Source organism: Coregonus lavaretus, assembly GCF_964263955.1.
Source record: "Coregonus lavaretus genome assembly, chromosome: 23".
NCBI classification, from domain to species: Eukaryota; Metazoa; Chordata; class Actinopteri; order Salmoniformes; family Salmonidae; genus Coregonus; species Coregonus lavaretus.
This window is the reverse complement of record NC_140010.1, coordinates 40400781-40422062: the sequence shown is the minus strand read 5'-3', so window position 1 is coordinate 40422062 and position 21282 is coordinate 40400781. Positions and strand designations below refer to the sequence as shown.

At 41.0% G+C, this 21282-nt stretch overlaps 1 protein-coding gene across 6 annotated transcripts; it reads left to right on the top strand.

Moving 5' to 3' along the window:
• Window positions 1-592: 592 nt before the first annotated feature.
• Window positions 593-20325, top strand: LOC311150842 (transferrin receptor protein 1-like). Of its 6 annotated transcripts, none has more exons than XM_084188393.1 (19): window positions 639-728; window positions 5088-5130; window positions 7196-7245; window positions 7487-7721; window positions 8708-8891; window positions 9172-9397; window positions 9736-9858; window positions 10126-10224; window positions 10641-10780; window positions 10959-11104; window positions 11472-11591; window positions 13491-13576; window positions 13657-13720; window positions 13984-14051; window positions 14157-14221; window positions 14403-14490; window positions 15936-16163; window positions 16476-16634; window positions 16960-20325. In XM_084188393.1, exons 3-19 carry the CDS (start codon window positions 7213-7215, stop codon window positions 17200-17202), a joined length of 2307 nt encoding a protein of 768 aa, XP_084044519.1. In that variant the 5' UTR covers window positions 639-728; window positions 5088-5130; window positions 7196-7212; the 3' UTR covers window positions 17203-20325. The 6 variants fall into 6 exon arrangements, with proteins under 6 accessions (XP_084044516.1, XP_084044520.1, XP_084044521.1 ...); XM_084188391.1 differs by having other exon boundaries at window positions 7189-7245; XM_084188390.1 differs by lacking the exon at window positions 5088-5130 and having other exon boundaries at window positions 593-728; window positions 7189-7245.
• Window positions 20326-21282: the final 957 nt, after the last annotated feature.

Sequence of the window (21282 nt, the reverse complement as noted above, 5' to 3'; positions counted from 1 at the left end):
CATATTTGTTCTTCCTTGTCTATCTCTCGCTCTCATAAACTGCTTGGAGGAATTACTGTTCAATAAACCATTTTGAATACAGAGAGGTCCTTACACCTGACCAGTCGGATGAAGAAATGTGTTTTTACTTGACACCCTGCAAAATGTAATGGATATGGTTTTATCAGACAGCCAGTCATTCATTCATTGGCAAACTCATGTGCAAAGCGTGAACGTCTTCACACTCTGAAAGACAAGACACACTTGATTTAGTGCGCCGGTTAGGCAGTATTCCCTTTTGGAACCATCCACTTGTGCAAGTGAACTCCGCCGCGCGCGCCGGGTTACTCAAATCAAGTGAGCCCAAAGTGAGCTACGATTCGCGAGATTAGGACAAATGTAACCTCATGCATTCTACATCTGTGTACATTTCAACATATTTAAACATCACTAATGTTGTGAAAACACACCTTAGGTCGTGTTAACGTGTTAAGTGAAATGGTCAGAACCCATAGAAACCACTCCGACATTTATGTCAAGAGCGCATACTTTCTAGAACACATGGCAGGTCAGCAAGCCGGCTAGAGGAGACGTGCGACAGGAAGTGATGTTTGATCTTTTTTTACGACACTTTTTTTTGTATACATAAAGACCATGCTCAAGGTTGTTCTCCTCTTGAAGGAAAAATAGAGAACACGTTCAAAGAAACCTCGTGTGGAGGGGGCATATAAGACCACTATCGAAGAGCGGTAAGCGTGTCATTTGGATCAAATACGTAGTTTGTAAACGCCGAAGTAGTCTACCATGCCATGGCTTGATTAATGACTGGCCATGATTACAGTTGCGTTTACCTAAATCGTCATATTACGTGCGACCTCTTATTTTTAGATAAAATAATATGGATATATGCATCCAAATAATTTTTCCGTAAAAATATTGCGTTTTTTGTAAAGATTTTTCAACGTGATCAACTATGTTTGCCTATCGCTTTGTGTAGGCTAGTTAGCAGTTGTCCGGTTGATTGGATCATGATTGTAGCAACTTTCTTATTGTACAATGTAGCAAGCAAGGATATGTTGCAAATTAGTTCTCTATGAAAGGTTTGTCTTGGTCATGTTCACTTGAGTGACTCGGGTGCTCTGTACTCTCAGCACGTGGTTACTTAGTAGGCCATTTTCATGAGGTAGGCACACGCACAGTTGACCTTGACACCAAACGTTAGCGACCTAGATATATCGTAATATATGGAACATCGAGTAGGGCTGTAGAACGTGATTGAAGTTAGCAGTAACTTTTTATGTCGGAACGGACGCATTGCATGTGGAAACCTTCGCGCACCACACTAGTGATGCTTCGAACACACCGACCATTGTTTTTGGTACACCAGAAGTAAATTCATTTCGAATGGAACGCTGCGTTCTGTGCATAAGTTGAATTTATCGAACATATGCGTCAAACTGTATGGGTAAACGGGTTGACAGAAATGGTAGTAGAAGGTGAATGTTGAACTTTTGTTGCACACATGTCTAGATGATGCTGCATACTATTTTTGCGCAATTGACAAAGTCGGTGTGTTCAAAGCGTTAGTACGTTACATCCCCTCAACATGATTGTGTGAAACAGACTTTGCTTTATATAATCGACATCCTTCTGGTTGGTCATAGAAGCCGTTTTCCTAGTCAGATGGGCTGTCTAAACCAATAGTTTTTCAACACGAGTGTGCGTGTTGAAGTCCAAAAATATTCTTAATTATCTTAATGCAAATCAATTGCACGAGCGTGTCGAGCAATTGTTTTGCATTGAAATAATAGTCTATGAACTAACCTTGTTGTACAAATAAATAAACTGGGCCAATGTGTGCAGAACATTTGAGCGAGTGCCAAATTGCTATTTCAAACCTAGGCTACATTGAAGTTTACACAGCATCAGGTTAACTTTACAAGTTTCTGGCTCAAGTAGCCAACGGTCATGGGTCCTGCTCTTGAAAAGCCCCGTCTCTTCAGGGCGTCCCTCATCGTGGCCTTGGTGATTTCTTGAAAGTCTAAACAACTTTGTTGTTATTCACCTTTGACACACATATGGCTATGCACAACACACCATAATTGTGCTCTTTATGCTGGGTGTATATGTTTGTCATATTCTAGAACTCTCCAAATAATATCCTAATCCATCCAGGTAATTTATTGATTTTAGACGTAGTTTGTAAACGCCGAAGTAGGCTACCATGCCATGCTTGACTAATGACTGGCCATGATTACAGTCGCGTTGACCTAACTCGTCATATTATGGGCGACCTCTTGTTTTTAGAGAAAATAATATGGATATATGAACCTACATTTCGAAAACAAGGACATTTCTAAGTGACCCCAAACTTTTGAACGGGAGTGTATATGAAACATACAGCCAACATTCAAGGCAAAATCTGCTGCAAACAATTAGGCTTCACTATGGAAATTGAGTTGCTATCTTTTAATTCCTTGTGAGGTGTGCCTCTACCATGAGAAAGCATTTTAATTCCTGGTGTGTGTACGTCTCAGTGACTGTTTTGAAGTCACACTTTTAATCTCTAATCCGTCGTCTTCTCTATCTGAAAGACTTGCTAAACTTAAGGTTTTAAACCTACCAAGGATTGGTATGTTTGGCATGTAGGCTAAAATCTTTGAGGTAGCATACATCTCAGGTGTGATTTAATGATATAACCACTTAACCAACAGTCTCTCAAGATGTTAAGCTACAAGTCATCAAAGGTTAAGAGATTTGTTATAGCCTACATTTTGATATGTGGTTATGATGCTTGCTAGTTTACAAAAGCACTAGGGCTGACCCCATTTAGTCAACTGATCGATTGTTTGGTTGATAGGCTGTTGGTTGACCAAGATTTATTTTAGTCGATCAGTGGCAAATATATTTTAAAAAATTATGGCACACGAGACACCTGTCTGATTCACGCCTGTCTGAGTGGACTAATCCATTGTGGAGGCCGCAGGGATGGCACCAGTAGTACTTTTACCATTAAAGGGGGGAGAAAATGTCATAAAATAGGCCTACCTGATTAATTATTATCCCTTGTGCAAATAGCCTACAGCTGTGTCTGTCTGTCCGGATCTCACTGGCACAGGAAATTGAGGGCCCAGAATATTTTATACAATGGCTGGACCAAGTTAATAGGTGATTAAATGTTTCAAGTTCCTCGCAGACCGGCCATGCGTAGCCAATGTGATTTATAGGATATTTTTTTATCAGGATATTTTCTACCTGCATGCTGCAATGTTTTTATTTGTTGGCTTTATGTAGGCTATTTTATACATATTGGCAATGGTGAATGAAGTTACTTTTAGATTTGTATAATTTTCAATCAGATAGAATTTTGATTAACTGCATGACATTGATTTTGAGATATGAAGACTTTATTATAAATGAAATAAAACTGTTCCACACAAATTTGCATATGAAAATCATAACTTGGAAACGGCTGCCGACCGCTGGTGTAGCCTATTACCGGCAACTTCAGGAGCATAATGAAGGCCAGCAGCAGCGGGCAATGGGCAATGAGTGGAGGAGGGGCTGGAACAGGTTTTTTTCCTTCTGATTTGGATATATTGATCTCTGGATCCCTCTTTAGTAAAATGTGTCTTAATTTTTAATTGCAGCGCTTATAGCGTCAGACAAGCTCAGTAGCCTACATATAGTTGATTTATTATTCAAACTTAGGGTGTGTCTATATATGGAAAAATACACCTTTTAAAAATGTCAACCAATTGATTGGTCGAAAGAACAGATGACTATCGGTCGACCAAGATTTTGTTTTGTCGGGGACAGCCCTAAAAATGACATTTTAAGAAGCTTGACCTTCCTCTTTTTCTATTACCTTTACTGTAATCTTGCTAAGTCAGCATATTTTTTACTGGCGCTAGTCAAGGCTAAGGAAGACACGGCTAGGCCATACCAGACCAAGTTAGAGGCTGACTTTAATCAGGCTATCTGCTTACCTAAAGTAGGGTTATATTTCTGATTTAGCTAGGATAGCAGGTTGCTAAGTAGGGCAGGCTTGTCTCCTGGTATTTGCCCACAGTTCCTCTCTCACGCCATGTCCTCTCTGCAATCTCACTCCATTGGGGCTGACCATATCGCTAGAGGTCATTCAGGACTCCAGTATCGTTGTAGTTATTGGGTGTATTTATCCATTGATCCAAAGTGTAATTAATAACTTCACCATGCTCAAAGTGAAATTCAATGTCTGCTTTTTATAAACATTTTACCCATCTACCACTAGGTGCTCTTCTTTGCGAGGCCTTGGAAAACCTCCCTGGTCTTTGCGGTTGAATCTGTGTTTGAAATTCACTGCTCGACTGAGGGACCTTACAGATAATTGTATGTGTGGGGTACAGAGATGAGGTAGTCGTTCAGTAATCATGTTAAACACTATTATTGTACACAGAGAGTCCATGAACTGATTTAGGCTTGCCATAACAAAAGGGTGGAATACTTATTGACTCAAGAAATGTCAGCCTTTCATTTTTTTATTCAATTTCAACAACAACAAAAAACACATTGACATTGTGGGGTATTGTGTGTTGGCCAGTGACAGAAAAAATCAGGACCAACCGACCAGGACCAACCCTGCTTAGCTTCAGAGGCAAGCCAGCAGTGGCATACTTCCAGACTTTATTTAGATTTTATGCTACTCCTTTGGAAGGGACTAGATCCTAGAAGTGGGAATTGCCAGGGACCTCACGATACGATATTACAATACTTTGGTGCTGATACAAAGTGTATTGCGATTCCCACAATTCTATATGTATTGCGATTCGATACACATTTTATTGTGATTTGATGTTCCAAACATATTGCTCACCATATGTCTGCTGCAGGGGTACAACGCTTTTTGACCAATCATGGAAATAAGTGCTGAAACAAATTGGCTCCCTATTGAAAAAGATGGAGAACAAGTTATGAAGGAAAAATACTGGCGTTTTGGTGCAGGTACAGCCAACTAGTGCAAAAATAATATTGCACCAATTTGTGGATACGATACAGCTTCAAAAATAATATCCCAATATGTAACTATCTATTTTTTTTTTTTATTCATTTTTTCCTATCACTACTAGGTCCTCCCTTGTCAAGCCATGGACAGATACATCATTTTGACTGGTAAAGATATTTGTTGTGAATTACTGCATTACTTTCTTAGTAAAGGAGAAGTGCTACCAGTAACACTGTTTTTTGAGGAATTGCATTCATGACTGTGGTCACTGGTGAACCAACTGTTTTAGGAGGGTTCTCTAAACTTTGCTTCCTTATTGGTTATATTGGCAGGATCTTGCTATCAGTTTCCTAACTTGAGCACGAACTTATTTCGACTGCCCTATTGTCAAATCTAAATGAAGCGGTTTCCAACTAAATGAGTTGACAATCATGATGCATGATTTTTGACTGAACAATGAATGGCGTAGACCTATCTAGTGGTCTCGTGTTGATCGTCTCTCATAAAGTCATATGTATTTCCAACAGGATGACAGTGTAGCCTACATGAAGATTATTTTTTTAGCTCATTAGTACAGTGCACATTTTTTTAGGTGCGGGAGCGCAATAAAAAATGTAAATGATGTCATAATTCCTCCAAGTTTGCACCAGCAGATGTAGCGTATTGAATATCATTGTGGAGTAGGCCTATGCATAAAATGCATCCTCCAATTGCCTATGCCCAACACATTGTCTAAAAATAAATATTTTGAGGACCCTCAAACACAGTTAGGCATACCTAATTTCAAAATAGGCCTTCACTGTCAATTGTGAATGATAATTCTTCACGTTTTACAGTGAAACGACTAAACTTCATTTGCAGCATGCCAGTCATTTGATCTCAATCAGTTTCATGGGAATATGCATTTAGAATTTCTTGAATTACTGTTTCGTGAGCAGAAGGTGTTAACAAACAATAGCCTTCCTGTATTTTGTTTCAATCAAAGCACATTCTGTCTAGTGGTGCGCGCTGTTGTGTTTTAGCTGCATGAGAGATTTTTAAACTATTTAAACATCATAAGAAATGAGATGGTGTTTTTGGTGCAATTGTAACGTTATTAGTGGTGGGGGGGGTTGATAGTTACACATCGGGGTATTGTTTTTGACTATGTATCATTTTGACAATCGCAATATTATTTTTGCGCTAGTTGGCTGTAACTGCACCAAAACTCCAGTATTTTTCCTTAACAGCTTGTTCTTTTTAAATAGGAAGTTGTCAAAAAATATAAATAGTAAAGTATAGATACCCCAAAAAACGACGTAAGTATTTTTACATAAGTACTTTACACCACTGAATTTCTGATTTGCTAACTGGTTGAACGTGGCATGTGTATAACTACAACCAGTTAGCAAATCGGACATTTCAGAGTTTCGTAGTTCCGACTAGAACATGAACGCAGCTTAGCCCGAAAGGATTTGAGAAATGTGATTTGTTGACGATAGGCATATGACATTGGCCTACGTCTCTTGCGCTGCGTAGAATATCAGATCTCAACAACGATTGGAGAAGTGTTTAACATCACCAGTACCACATCCTTATGATATACAGTGCCTACAGAAAGTATTCCTACCCCTTGTCTTATTTCACGGTATGTTACAGCCTTAATCCAAAATGGAATAAAGATTTTTTTTCTCTCCCATCCACTCACAATACCCCATAATGACAAAGTGAAAACATGTTTTTAGAAATGTTAGCAAATTTATTGAAAATAGATATCTAATTTACATAAGCATTCACACCCGTTTGCTATGGCACAATACCGCATGCCTGGAGTTTGCAAAAAGGCATGTGAAGGACATTCACACCGAGAGATTGCTTTCTTTGGCGCATCCATAAAATCAAACCATGTGGGACGTTTTCGTAATCATATTATTTCCCCCCTAGACTTCACGCGGCGGCAGGGCGATTATGTTCACTTCCTCGACAGTGCAATCTTTTAGGGCAACACCGTAGGAAACATGGTGGATGTTTAGAGAGCGGGTGGGACCGTTTTTCTTGTGGTTTCTCCACACTAGCCATAAAGAAACTGTATATGAATGTACACAAATAAGAGTTGAAAACCTGGGGCTTTGAAAGGGGCGTGTATAATTGTTTTGCCACAAAACTGTCAGCTTTTCTGTTCAAGCATGGATCCAGTTCCATACTTGAATCACTGCTTTTCTTGAATTGTTTATTGTTCCCTCTAGAGTCTAGACTTCTGAGAAGATACCATGGACCAGTCAAGGTCGACGATATCTAAAATTGTAAGTACTATGCCTACTTTTTAAAGAAATGACCCTAGCATTTATTAAACAATTATGTCTGAAAATTGCCACAAAGCAAAAGCATTCCTCATTGAATGTCTTTTAAATGGTTGTTTTTAGTTTTAGTATAGTATATTAGTATAATTTGACATACTGCAGGTATATTTGGTACTGTACTATACATGGGTGGAAATTGACTTTAAAAAAAAAACCTGGCTATTCTCTCTGTGTCCCCACACAGTTCAATGGGGAGCCACGGTCGTACACACGCTTCAACCTGACCCAGAACATGGAAGGCGAGAATAGCCAGGTGGAGATGACGCTGTCGTCCGACATGGACGAGGAGATGGGAGGTAACGGCGTGGGAGAGCACCTCAGCAATGCCCGGGACCCCTACGTGGTACGCAAGGCCGCCTGGCGCACGCCCAAGAACATCTGCTTCATGGTGGCCGTTACACTCCTCATCTTCATCATCGGTAAGAATAGACATTTAAAAGGACCATTGACTACACAGACTATTTACATTGACCCCCTTTTATTACTTGTTTCTTTATTTGAATTGTGTTGCGTGACTCCCTTGCACTGACTCTATGCACACTCACTGGACTCTACCCACACACTCACACATACTACACTGACACTCCAACACATACACACTACGTACGCTCACACACATAGACACATTCTTCACAGCTGCTACTTTGTTTATTATATATCCTGATTGCCTAGTCACTTTCACCCCTACCCGCATGTACATACTGTATTACCTCAACTACCTCGTACCCCTGCACATTAATTTGGTACTGGTACTCCTTGTATATAGCCTCGTTAATGTTTTATTGCGTTACGATTTTCTTTTTTTATTTAGCATATATTTGTCTTACTTTTTAAACTCTGCATTGTTGGGAATGGGCTCGTCTACACCTGGTTGTATTTGGCGCATGTGACCAATAACATTTTATTTGAATTGCATTCTGGTGCCTCAGTCACTATTAGTCACGTACGGTTTGATTATTGGTCATATACTGTAAAAGTCACATGCTCAGCATTAAATTCGGATAAATTCATGGGCCAAGAGAAACTAATCCGTGTTTAGGTTGTCTTTTAAACAGCCGCAAAGAACTTCAGCTAACTTGAGCCACAGCTAGCTAATAATCAATGGAAGTGATAGGGGCAACCTGCACTGTCGTATGATTTATGGATTTTCCCAGACACCGATTTAAGTATAGTCATGGACTAAAAAACATTCTCTATTGAAAGCTGTTTTTGTCTGGGACTTAACTTAATCTGTGTCTGGGAATCCAGCCTGAAGAGTTTAGCCTTTGTTTAGTTTCTGGCAGGGATGGTGTTGTATAGCTGCTGCTGACTGTGGTTTTGGGAGTAATTGTGTCTTTAACTCATTAATTTGTCTCTCTTTCTGTTTCTCTCCCTCTCTTTTTCTCTTGGTTTCTGGCGCTCTCAGGCTATCTGATTGGCTACCTGGCCCACCGGAGGAAAGAGCTGGCTCCCAGCTGCTCTGTATCCACCCTCCCTTCCATTACCCAGGATTCGTTTGAGACTGAAGAGACCCCTCTCATGGATTGGAACGACGTAAAAGGTCTGCTGCGTCAGAAGCTGAGCACCTCCAGCTTCGAGATTGCGTTCAGGTGACTGCGCTAGCCTTGCCCAGTTGAGCTTGTCTGCTCTCATGTGTTTCAACTTTATATTGAAAATGAATGTAATACTACTAGCAATTTTACTATGTTGTGAAATAGTATGGCAGATGCGTATGAAACCTCACTAAATGTCTACATATAAACATGTTTGGTACATCAACGTTGGGATAAAGGTTTAAAAAGTATATTTAGCTTACCGACTGCTACTTTCTTCCTTCCACTATCCTTCTGTCTCTCTTCATAACCCTTTCTCTGTATTTCTCTCTCTCAGCGAGTTTGCTAGTGAAAGCCACCAGGCAGGCTCCTCTGGAGACGAGATGCTGGGCAACAAGGTGCTGCTGAGGTTCAAAGATTATGGCATGCACACGTGGCACGACGAGCACTACGTCAAGCTCACGGATCCCCCCGCCTCCGGCTCCAACAGGGTCACCTTCAACGGGTCCGACCTCGGAACACTGGGGGGCTATCTGGCCTACAGCAAAACTGGAATCGCACAGGTAATCATTAAATAATGTTTTCCCTTTTAGTTTTCTACATTGAAACAAACTAATTAGGAGCATTGCAGTTGATTACGAGTATGACAATAGCGCTGATACTCTAGCTGTAATAAAAGGCATTTACTGTAACCTTTATATACTGTAAAACACTACATAGCAGTTATGATGCATTAGTAGCGAATTAGTCATTGTTTATTTTCAAGCACCTGGCACAATTAAAATCCACTTTGCATACACCTTTTTAATTCTTCCATAATAGTCCCTCCATAATTATGAATGAATTGTTGCTGAATATTTGAAGCTCAGGACAGGTTTCAACTTTTATTTTGGTTTCAAAGGGCGCAGTCCTTCACGGCTACTACGGCCAAATGGACGACCTGAGGAAACTGCAGGATAAGAACATTACCTTGGATGGGAGGGTCCTTCTGGTCAGAACTGGCAAAATAAGTTTTGCTGAGAAGGTGAGGGAATTGAAAATGGCGTACTTCATAAAGATATTTCATAAGCTTTCAAAATCTTGTTTCATAAGCATATATTTTAATCATTTCAAGGTCATTGATCTCTCTTTATTTGGAGGTTTTAGTATAAGTATGATTAGTCTGGTTTGGATTGGCAAATCTAGTCAAGCCTATATTGATTTGATGTAATAACACAAGGTCATCACTATGTGTAAAAGTGTCCTGTTCCCATGCTTTTCTTCCCATTTTAATATCTCCTTCTTTTCATAGGTGGCTAACGCAGCCAAGCTGAATGCCTCTGCGGTTCTCATCTACCCAGACCCTGATGTCTACAGAGGGATCGGGGGGTCCACGCAGCTCTTTGGCCATGTGAGTGTGGTGGCCATTTTCTTTATGAATTTGCATGTAGGCAGACTTATTTGCATATGGTTTGCATTCCCAGCCATAACTGAAGTCGAGAGCACGCACAAAGTTACTGTTGGGTATAACAGCAATAGCTACTCTTTGAGACAGTTATTGAACAGTAGTGTATTGTGTACCATTATCTTTCTCTAGTGTTGCTTCATCTATTTGTTAATCTTATTCAGCTCCACTTTACACTCTGAAACCCTCACTATATTCTAGCCCAAGGGGGTGCACATTCTTGTTCTAGCCCTGCATCAACACACTTGATTTAACTAATCACGGGCTTGGCAATTAGTTGAATTGTCTGTTAGTTCAGGGCTAGAACAAACACAAAAGGTCAGGGTTCACCCTGTCGTTTGTCTCCGTCTCTCCGTATCCAGGTCCATCTTGGCTCAGGCGACCCTTACACCCCCGGGTTCCCCTCCTTCAACCACACCCAGTTTCCCCCCGTCCAGTCCTCAGGCCTCCCCAACATTCAGGCCCAGACCATCACCGCCGACATGGCCGCCACTATCATGAGGTAGGTTTCCATCAACTGATCCAAGCTCTACGTGTAGTAGAAGTTGGGCCTTAGACACAGATCTAGGATCTGCATACCATTCCTAACCATTTAAGGGTTAAAATGTGAAAACTGACCTTAGATCAGTGCCTAACATTTTTCCACAAAATCTTTGTCTCAACTTTGTCTCGAAACTCAGCGGGATGGGAGGGGAAAGCGCCCCTTGGGCAGGTGTAGGCAAAGTGGGAGACTATGACGATATGGCCACGGTGGAGGTCAACAACGTCCTGGCTGAGAAGAAAATCCACAATGTGTTTGGCGTCATTAAAGGCTTTGTGGACCCAGGTATGGTTGACCTATGACCCTGTGGGGGAAAACAAGTCCCCAGTATTTTATAGTATAGTTCTTTAGTAATTGGTGGCATGGTTGGGGTCAGTTCCATTTCAAATGCGGTCAAGTCGGTAGATAGTATTGGAATTCAGTGTGTGAATTGAAATAGTCCTAATCAGAAACAGTGGACTATATTTCATGAATGGAATTTCTATTAATTTCCCCCACATTAAGGTAAATAAAATGGGATTGACCCCAACTTTAGAGGCTAACTGCTATTGTTTAGCGTCACAAAGCCCATTGGCAAATACTATAATCATATCAAATGTCCTAATCATTTACACCCTTTACATGTGCTGTGTCTCTGCCTTCTTTGCTGTAGATCGTTATGTGGTGATCGGTGCCCAGAGGGATGCATGGGGCCCAGGCTTCGCCAGCTCCACTGTGGGCACCAGTGTGTTGGTGGAGGTGGCCCGCGCAATCTCAGACATGGTGAAAAATGGTGGGTGATGATGCCAGGCCGAACCATAGAAACCCCATAGAATGGACATAATGGATACGGGTCCCTCATGGCTCTAGTCGGCAGCCATTTAGTAGCATTTTGCGACCCTTTGACTTTGCTGTGCTAGTAAAAACATGTAATTGGTTGCACCGGTGCGAGCTGCAGATTCTACCTGGTCACCTCAATCAAAACGTCATATTTTTTGGGTGGATAAAACCATGATTTGGTCAAACAGTAAAGTGCATTAAAGCCACTCACTCAATACTTATTATTGAGCTCAAATCACACTGTTTTACAATCAAAATATCTGATATGGCTTTGAAATATGGAGCGCGTGAAATACACATCAGTGTATCAGGCCATCAGTGCACTTCTTCTCATTGGGTAGTATTGAACATGGTAGGAAATCAACTAAATCTATTGAGCTCATTAGACAATTAATTTGCCCAACTTTATAAAAAGATATGATTTGTATTTCCTGCAACCTTTTGAAGAGGCATCAACATGGAATGCCCCTGTCTCTGTGTGTGTACGGTACATGTGTTTGTCTACCGCTGTAGCTGTTAGCGCTGCTATCAGTCTTCTGGAATTTGGGGGAAAACTAAATGGAATTTGGCAAAAAATAAAGTTGATTTTGTGGAGCCCTAGAATTTCCACTTCCTCAGGTGGGGAATTAGCACCAATTTTGAATTAGGCCTGTGTAAGATTAGTGGACCTAAAGGTGAAGGCTAATTCATCTCTATTGAATAAAAAAAGTCTGGAGCCCCATTTTGACAGTGAAATATAACAATGGCCTAATTGTCATGAATTTGGGGTGGACAATCACTGGATTAGGTTGCATATCAAAATATCTTGAATTATGCGTTCCTGCTTGGACATGTTAGATGAAACAACTTATTTATTGAATACCATCTCAGTAGTCTATTACACTTCTTAATGAGTTAGGTCTTTATAATTACTTTATAAGATTATTAAAACGTATATTGTGTGATGTTAGTCTGGATCCCCGGTCTCTAATCTACTGTGCCACCTTGGGCTTTCATTCAATTATCTGAAATGTGTTTATGTAGTGTCTGGGGTTAATTCTAATGTATTCCATAAATCTCAAGGAGCGTGTTTGTCATTTGCGGTTGTGATGAGTTTCTCAGGTATCAAAAGAATCAAGGATGCAAGGATATACTTAGACAATTTGTGGAGATTTCATACCAAGTATTTATTGAATCACGAGCTCGTGGGTTCATCTAACAAACGGACATGGCTTTGCCCTTCGTCAGTTGAACTAACTTGAACAAAGAAAACACTACCTTATATACCCTTCTGTTACCATCTTCCTGACATACATCTGGCAAGTCTCCATGGGCACTCCCTGTCTTTGATGTTCATCACTCTTTACCCCAAGTCACTATCCTAAACATCACTAATCTACCTTGACATAATGGAATGTAGACTTCATGGCCCCAAACCACTAATCTCTTAACTCTTTCCCTGTCGTCACAATACTATGACATGACATCATTACAGCGGTCAATAAAGACTCATTTTAGGTGACCGTGGGATTTTGTTCACATTAACTGAGCACATTACAGGAGAAGTCTAAAGATTAAAAAAATGGCCTATAGATCACTTTTATCTGCCAAGTACATTTACATGTACCAGGAATTTGACCTGGTGTAGTGGTGCTGACATTGTCTTACAATTAACAATACACAGATAGAATATAGACAGAAGATTGTCCACATACTCTGCATACGGTATATACAGTACAGATATAGTAATACAAAAAAAGAACGGTTACACATTATAAATAACATATCCCCATAGCCTGTAAGGAGGCAACCAACTGTGAATGATGATAAAATGATGTTTGTCCTATGATTGCTGTCTGTTTTCTTCTGACAGATGGCTTCAAGCCCAGGAGGAGTATCGTGTTTGCCAGCTGGAGTGCTGGAGAGTATGGGAGTGTTGGCGCCACCGAGTGGTTGGAAGTAAGAACAGCACACTTGATATCAATGCAAACCTTTTGTACTTGGATATGCTGAATGTCTCAACTCGTTTCTGTTTTCAGGGTTATTTGTCTTCTCTGAACATGAAAGCCTTCTCTTACATCAACCTGGATGGAGTTGTAAAGGGTGAGTACGGTGTATTATCTTTCTATATACAGAATGCATTGTTTGGTTTGTGGTAATGACGTTTTACAGTTGCAAAGAAATTAAGTGGTCATACATTACATTTACATTTATGTCATTTAGCAGACGCTCTTATCCAGAGCGACTTACAAATTGGTGCATTCACCTTATAGCCAGGGAGATAACCACTTTACAAAATATATATATATATATTTTTTTTTTACATAAAAACTATAAGGTGAAATTGTTACATTTTCCTCTCCCAGGTTTCCAAACATTCAATGCCTCGGCCAGCCCTGTGATGTACACCCTCATCCAGAGCACGCTGAAGGAGGTGTGGCAGCGGATCATCTCGTTTGCCTTGACAGAATTTCCCTTATTTTTCATTATGAAGGTGTGTAATTGAGATGTGTTGAAACTGGGTTGTTCTTCTCCTCAGGTCAACACTGATTCCAAAATGGAACTCGGCGATTCAATCACCGGTGCCAATTGGACGGAAGCACTGTAAGTGAGACAGGACTTAGTGGTATTTTAGAAGATTGCAACAGTGTGGCTTGATGGGCCAAGTACATTTATTTATTTGAGTGCAGCTCCCAAATAAAGTTAATTGAATTGCTTGTAGAATTAATGGACATTTCACCATCTTTTCTTGTGTAGTCATGTTTTATTTTGTTGTATTTTGCAGCCTGGAGCCTCTGAGGCTAAACGATCCCGCCTACCCCTTCGTCACCTTCTCCGGCATCCCAGCTGTATCATTCAGCTTCACCACAGCGGTCAGTTTGTGAAAAGCGCCTTACAATGCCTAATGGTGTCAGCAGTACAACACCATACGCATATAAATAGACTCAAATAACTGTTATCGCTAAGACGATACCAACACACTATATCCCAACATGTTATTGCTACCTAATTGTTATTTTATGAACCCAGTTTTCCCCATATTTTGAAAGTATGGCCAGTTACAAATAGTTTAGCCTTCTTTGTGTGTGTGCACTGAGTGTACAAAACATTAAAAACACCTGCTCTTTCCATGACGTAGCTTTCACCTAGTTAGTCTATGATATTTTATTGGTCACTTGTTAAATCCACTTCAATCAGTGTAGATTAAGGGAAGGAGACAGGTTAAATACGTTTTTAAGACTTGCGATATGGATTGTGTATGTGTGCAATTCAGAGGGTGAATGGGCAAGACAAAATATTTTGGTGCCTTTGAACGGGTTATGGTAGTAGGTGCCAGGCGCACCAGTTTGTGTCATGCTGGGGTTTTTCAAGCGCAACAGTTTACCATGTGTATCAAGAATTGTGCATTATGCTGAAACATGAGATGATGGCGGCAGATGAATGGCACTACAATGGGCTTTCGTATCTCGTCACGGTATCTCTGTACATTAAAATTGTCATCGATAAGATGCAATTGTGTTCGTTGTTCATAGCCACCATGGAGCACTCTGTTCACAGCGTTTACATCCGCAAACCGCTTGCCCACACGACCCCATCTGCCATCTTCCCGGTACAGTTGAAACTGGGATTCATCTTTGAAGCGCACACTTCTCCAGTGTGCTAGTGGCCATCGAAGGTGAGCATTTGTCCACTGAAGTCGGTTACGACGCTGAACTGCAGTCAGGTCAACATCCTGGTGAGGACGATGAGCACGCAGATGAGCTTCCCTGAGACTGTTTCTGACGACATTTTGTGAAGAAATCCTTCGGTTGTGCAAACCCACAGTTTCATCAGCTGTCCGGGTGGCTGGTCTCAGACAATCCCACAGGTGAAGAAGCCGGATGTGGAGGTCCTGGAGTAGCGTGATTACACGTGGTCTGCAGCTGTGAGGCCTGTTGGATGTATTGGCAAATTCTCTAAAACAATGTTGGAGGTGGCTTATGGTAGAGAAATTAACATTCAATTCTCTGGCAACAGCTCTGGTGGACATTCCTGCAGTCAGTATGCCAATTGCAAGCTTCTTCAAAACTTGAGACATCTGTGGCATTGTGTTGTGACAAAACTGAACATTTTAGAGCTGCCTTTTATTGTCCCCAGCACAAGGTGCACCTGTGTAATGATCATGCTGTTTAGTCAGCGTCTTGATATGCCACACTTTTTGTGTTTGTGACATTTAGCAGACGCTTTTATCCAAAGCCACTTAGAGTCATGTATGCATACATTATTAAGTATGGCATTCTTTACCATAACCCTTAATCTTATCCACTGTGTGTCTCAGGGCAAGGAATACCCATACATCGGGACACTGCAGGATACACGCGAAAATCTGTACAATGCCACGTGCAACCAGCTGGCCAAGCTGGCGGTGTCTGCAGGGCAGATCGCTGGGCAAATGGCCCTGCGGCTGGTCCACGACCACCTGCTGCGCCTGGACGTGACGATGTACCACCGTCAGCTCCAAAACCACGTGGTCAACATTAACCGCAAGGTCAAAACCGTGATGAGTGTAAGTCGAGGCCTAAACACTTAATTTCAGCACAGAACACAGTCCAGGGTGGCATGGATGGTGGGAAAGGACATGTTCACTGTCTGGTAGCTAGATGTTAGGAAACTGTCCAGGTATAGAAATGTGAACTTGGTATGGGATAAAGTTTTGGTGAAGCCATTGGAGAATTAAAAATAAAATAATGTTTAGTCTGCCTGCCTGTGATTTTGTTTTATTCTGTATTGTTTATTTTCTTTACCTTTTTTTGTTTTGTCAGCATTTCTGTTGACGCCTCGGCTCAATTATTTTGATCTTGATTGTTGTTGACCCCAGTTGAGGCCCGAGTTGTTGCCCAAGGCCCTGACTGTCCAGTGGCTGATGTCCGCGTCTGGCTCCTACGGCCGAGCCTCCAACAGTCTGACCTCTGACATCCAGAACAGCGACCTGAAGGACGAGGCGATGTGCCGCAGCATCAACGACCGCATCATGAGGGTGAATGCCTGTCCTCTCATTCCTCTAAAACCTCAAGCGTTGTCTGGTCCTTTTGAGGATCGCTTTTGTTGGAATTCGACCATGTAAAGTCACATGATTTTGTGGAAGGCAAACTTTGCTGGGCTGCAGTGGCTGCAGGCCAAATGTATGAATTTCAAGTAATTATGAAACCAATAGGGAGATAGGCCACTTAATTTGAGAATTACCAAAATCCTACATTGCAGCCCGACAGTGCCTGTGCACATGGTTCATCGTGTAACCTTGGGTGGAGGACGATACTGAAACATTTACTTACTTGTTTTCTCTACCTCACTTCCTCCTTTAGGTGGAGAGGGACTTCCTGTCCCCATACGTGTCTCCCAGGGAGACCCCGTTCCGCCACATCCTGGTGGGCTCGGGCTCCCACACCCTGAAGGCTCTGGCGGACCACCTGGACGCCCTGCTGAGCAACCACTCAGAAGCCGACGCGGATCTGTTCCGGAATCAGTTTGCCTTGGCAACCTGGACCATCCAGGGCTGTGCCAACTCACTGGCGGGGAACATCTGGGCAATTGATAACGAGATCTAAGCCTGTCTTGACATTTAATGTCCCATTAAACTAAACACCCAAGTTAGTAATATAGCCATAGGTCAAGGCACCATCAGAAAGGTTCACCCATTCAGGAAAATTAAATAGAGGTGTTCCGTATTGAAATCAATAACACAAAACCTCCCCTTTTTTCATACGCGTTGCAACACTCATCAAGCACAATATGCTGTATTTTACCTCCCGCACAAGGCCTAAAAAGTAACACTGAAATTCAACTGCCTAAATTTCATTTGTGTTTGAGAAATATAAGTGAAAGGCCATTATTACTCTTGCGAAAACAAAAATGCATTTCCTGAAATGCATTCACAATGACGTGGGATTAATGCCACATTTGAAGTACATTGGTGCTTAATACAATTGACAAATGACCTACTTATGTTTAAATTACTTACTTAGCATGGTAATATAGAACATCTTGAATGTAGTCAAATTGATGATGCAGTTTTACCCCAATATATCTAAGATCACAAACAAGTTGTGTGTGTAAGCTCAGAGGCACTTAGTGATTACAACAAAAATATCATTATTGTATTACTTACCATGAACTAAATTAGTCAGAGACTGCTGTTATTTCTACACTGTTGTTACTTTACATTTGATTCAAACCTGGGCTGTTGTAGAGAGATCTCATATTGGCTGAAAACTGTGTAGAACAAGACCAAGGCTGAGAGATGTTGCCAAAGGGGCTAAAACTTACATTCAGTTCAGAAGGTAAGACAGAATTGAACCACATACAGTGCGACAATCTAACCTAGTCACTGATGTTCAGTTGTCCTTAGACCAAGGGCTATAGCCCTTGTTTTATAATCTTCAAGCAACATCCTCACACCACGTTTGTGAGTGCTCAAAATGGCCTCCTGCTGACATAGATACAATAGTTTAAACCTGGGGGAGAGAAATGGTCTTCACCACATGGCACTGAAAATGTATATTTCCTTTCTTTATCAGTGACAGGGTTCACTATAAATAGTTTTTAATGCCTTTTTTTAGTTTTATTATCGGGAGCAGTGCCTTCCATAATTATGACAGTTATACTGTCGAAATGACAAAGCAGCATCTGCTATGGCAGTGTACATGTCAGACCGACCAATCCATACTAGAGACCAGCCCATACCTCAATCCATTCACCCAATTATCACAACCGACTGCAGGTCCTGCGAAGTAGCCGTTATTCTTTTTAGTTACGACCTTGTCTCATCGCTGCGGTCTCGGGAGAGGCGGAGTTCGAGACATGACCCGTCAAGATGCGCTGCTTCTTAACACACTTCTCACTTAACCCGGAAGTCAGCTGTACCAATGTGTCGGAGGGAACACTGTTTGACTGACGACCAAAGTCAGCTTGCAGGCTCCCGGCCCGCCACAAGGAGCACTGTGATGCAGAGCCTTACACCGCTGCGCCACTCAGGAGGCCGCCAGCCATTAATTTATTCTGATCGACACCTCAAACTGATGTTCAAAAAAGACGTTTGTTGTGTAATTGCCTTTAGGTGAACACTCAAGGCGGTCTCTAGTACGGGTCTCTGGGTGCATGTACACTTACTAATCCTGAAACATTATCTGGAGCAGTGTCTTCCATAATGTGAAGAAGAAGGTAGTTTTTGTCTACCAGCGTGTCCATATCGGAGGCAGTGACCTCCATATTTCACTGTAGAGTGGATGTGATTTTTATCGGGAACAGTGTTTCCCATAATGTTGTATATAATGTTGTCTGCATCTACAAACCGCTTGCGGCGCTTGACGTTCCCTATCATGTCATCGCAACCCTATAACCGTGACACTGTAGTGAGCTAGCATCTGATTTCTACCAAGTGCTGTTGTTCTCTTGTCGATTTAGCTTCATAAGGAACTGATTTAGTAGTGCAAATGTTACAAAGCCGAGACTGTTTGTAATCGATGTGGTCAAAGCAGTTTGTTTCCACAAAAGATTTAAGACCTGAATGTGGGTCTTATTTCCTGTATGATTCCGTTCGTATGAAATGATCAGTTACACTTTAAAGTAAAGCCTGCAGGTATAATGCTTTATTAGTTGTTTAAAAGCATGTATGAGCCATTGTCTTAAGGCTAATAATGTTACATTTCTATGTAAGTAATGTTTAACTGACAAAGTGACTGTTTATTTAGTCCAGATCATTGAGATAAGACATATTAAATGCTTATGACAGGTCTTACAATGCATTATAACTGCATAATAATGCATTATACCTGCAGGATTTGGGTAAAGTGTAAGCAAGTTACCCTTTTTTCTTCTCTCTTTTTCGGTTGCGGTACATTCTGTTTTCTGGGGCTTAGGCAATCTGTGCCTTGTTATTTTGTGAATGGTAATGTAGAGAAATCCAGTTTTCTGTGGCGTATTTAGTTTTTGCTTTATCGACACTTCTTTGCAGTCATTGTAGTTCTTGATTTTTAAGACGTTTTGAGTATAATTTGGATGTGTTTGAGAGCCTGTCATTTGTTAGCGTAAGCCCAAAGACATTGTTTTTGAGAAGTGTACCCTATACAATTATGCTCAAAGAAAAAGCACGAGGTTATGAATTTAGAGCATAGTATTATTGATGGAAAATAACATGAAGGATCTATAGAGCAACTTCCTAACTTGCACAGTCACTAAAATTATTTTTCTTAAAACGTTTTGTTTATGGGATGTCAGTCAAAATTTCAACCAAATTGTCAGGGATTACTACTCTGTGAAATTTCCATTTTCCTGCATTAGTTAGACTTGGCATTTTACATCAAGCTATTTAACCACTCTACACTGAAAATGTAACTCTGATTATTCAGTATGTTAATGAAATCTGAAGTATTGGAAAAACAGTGACCCACAAGGGTATAAATGGTGTATTGATTGATTGTTACAATGGAGTTGTGGTACAAATGGGCTCTCACAAAATGTTATGTTTTTTTAGAGCTGGATAACATGGCTTTCAAATGCCTTGGTATATTCCATTTCGGGGAACTTAAATTCTATTTTTTTGACAGACTGAATAACTATGGGTAGCATATTTTGAAAAGACCACTTATCGGATGTTAAAATGTTTTTGTTTAGGACTGCATGCAAAATTGTTTGTCTTCTGTGTTTGCTGCAATAAATCATTACACAGCTGTTAATAATGGTGTTTCTTTTGTCAAATGTCAAGAATGTACCGGTAATATGTCTGAAAGGGAATATGTGTAGACTATTGCTGGAGTAGTAAAATACATTTTAGGGTGGGGTAGACATTTTCAGTTCAATGTTCCTTTTCACCTTGGTGTGTAATGGAAGATTTTTGCCCATATACATTGAACAAAAATATAAATGCAGATTTTACGGAGTTACAGTTCAACTGATATTCACGTCAATGCTATGTATGGAGAAAACAGGTACACTGGGTGCTCTACAGGTAGACCTAAAGATGATCACTAATCCAGTCCATGTGGGACAGAACCTGGACCGCCCTATAACAAAGGTTATCGTAAATCTACACACACAACCCCTGTCTCCACCAAAATCCACAGGTTTTAGAACCCATTCTATTCCATTGCCTGATGAGATTGAGCAACTGGAGGCCATTCCGGGGTTGTTGGAGTTGGTTGTAGAGATGCGCTTCCTCTATGCCTATGAGTCGTAGTGCTCACACTACACAGTTGGTAGGTATACGTTTGATAATACGTTTCTTATTATATGAATATATAAATCAAATTAAATAAATGTGTGATTGAGTGATGAACGCATTCAGCGATTGACGCATGAACGCACACACAGGTGTTAGCTGGGCAGGAGCAAAAGCCTGTGCACACTGCGACCCTCGAAGACATGAGATGCCCATCCCTGTAGTTTGAAGTTTTATATTCAGATAGCCTGGCCCTGTAGTTTCATCATATCAACACTTGATGGCGACAGAGGACAATGATTACAACCTATCAGGGAAATTTTCTACATGCAGAAATTCATGTATATACACAAGATGACTCAGAGGGTGCTGTTTTCAAGAACCGTGCCTCCATCTTGGCATTCCCCTCCATGGTAAAACATATTTTGGAAGCGATAGAAATGCATTTACTAATGTGTACATACCTCATGAA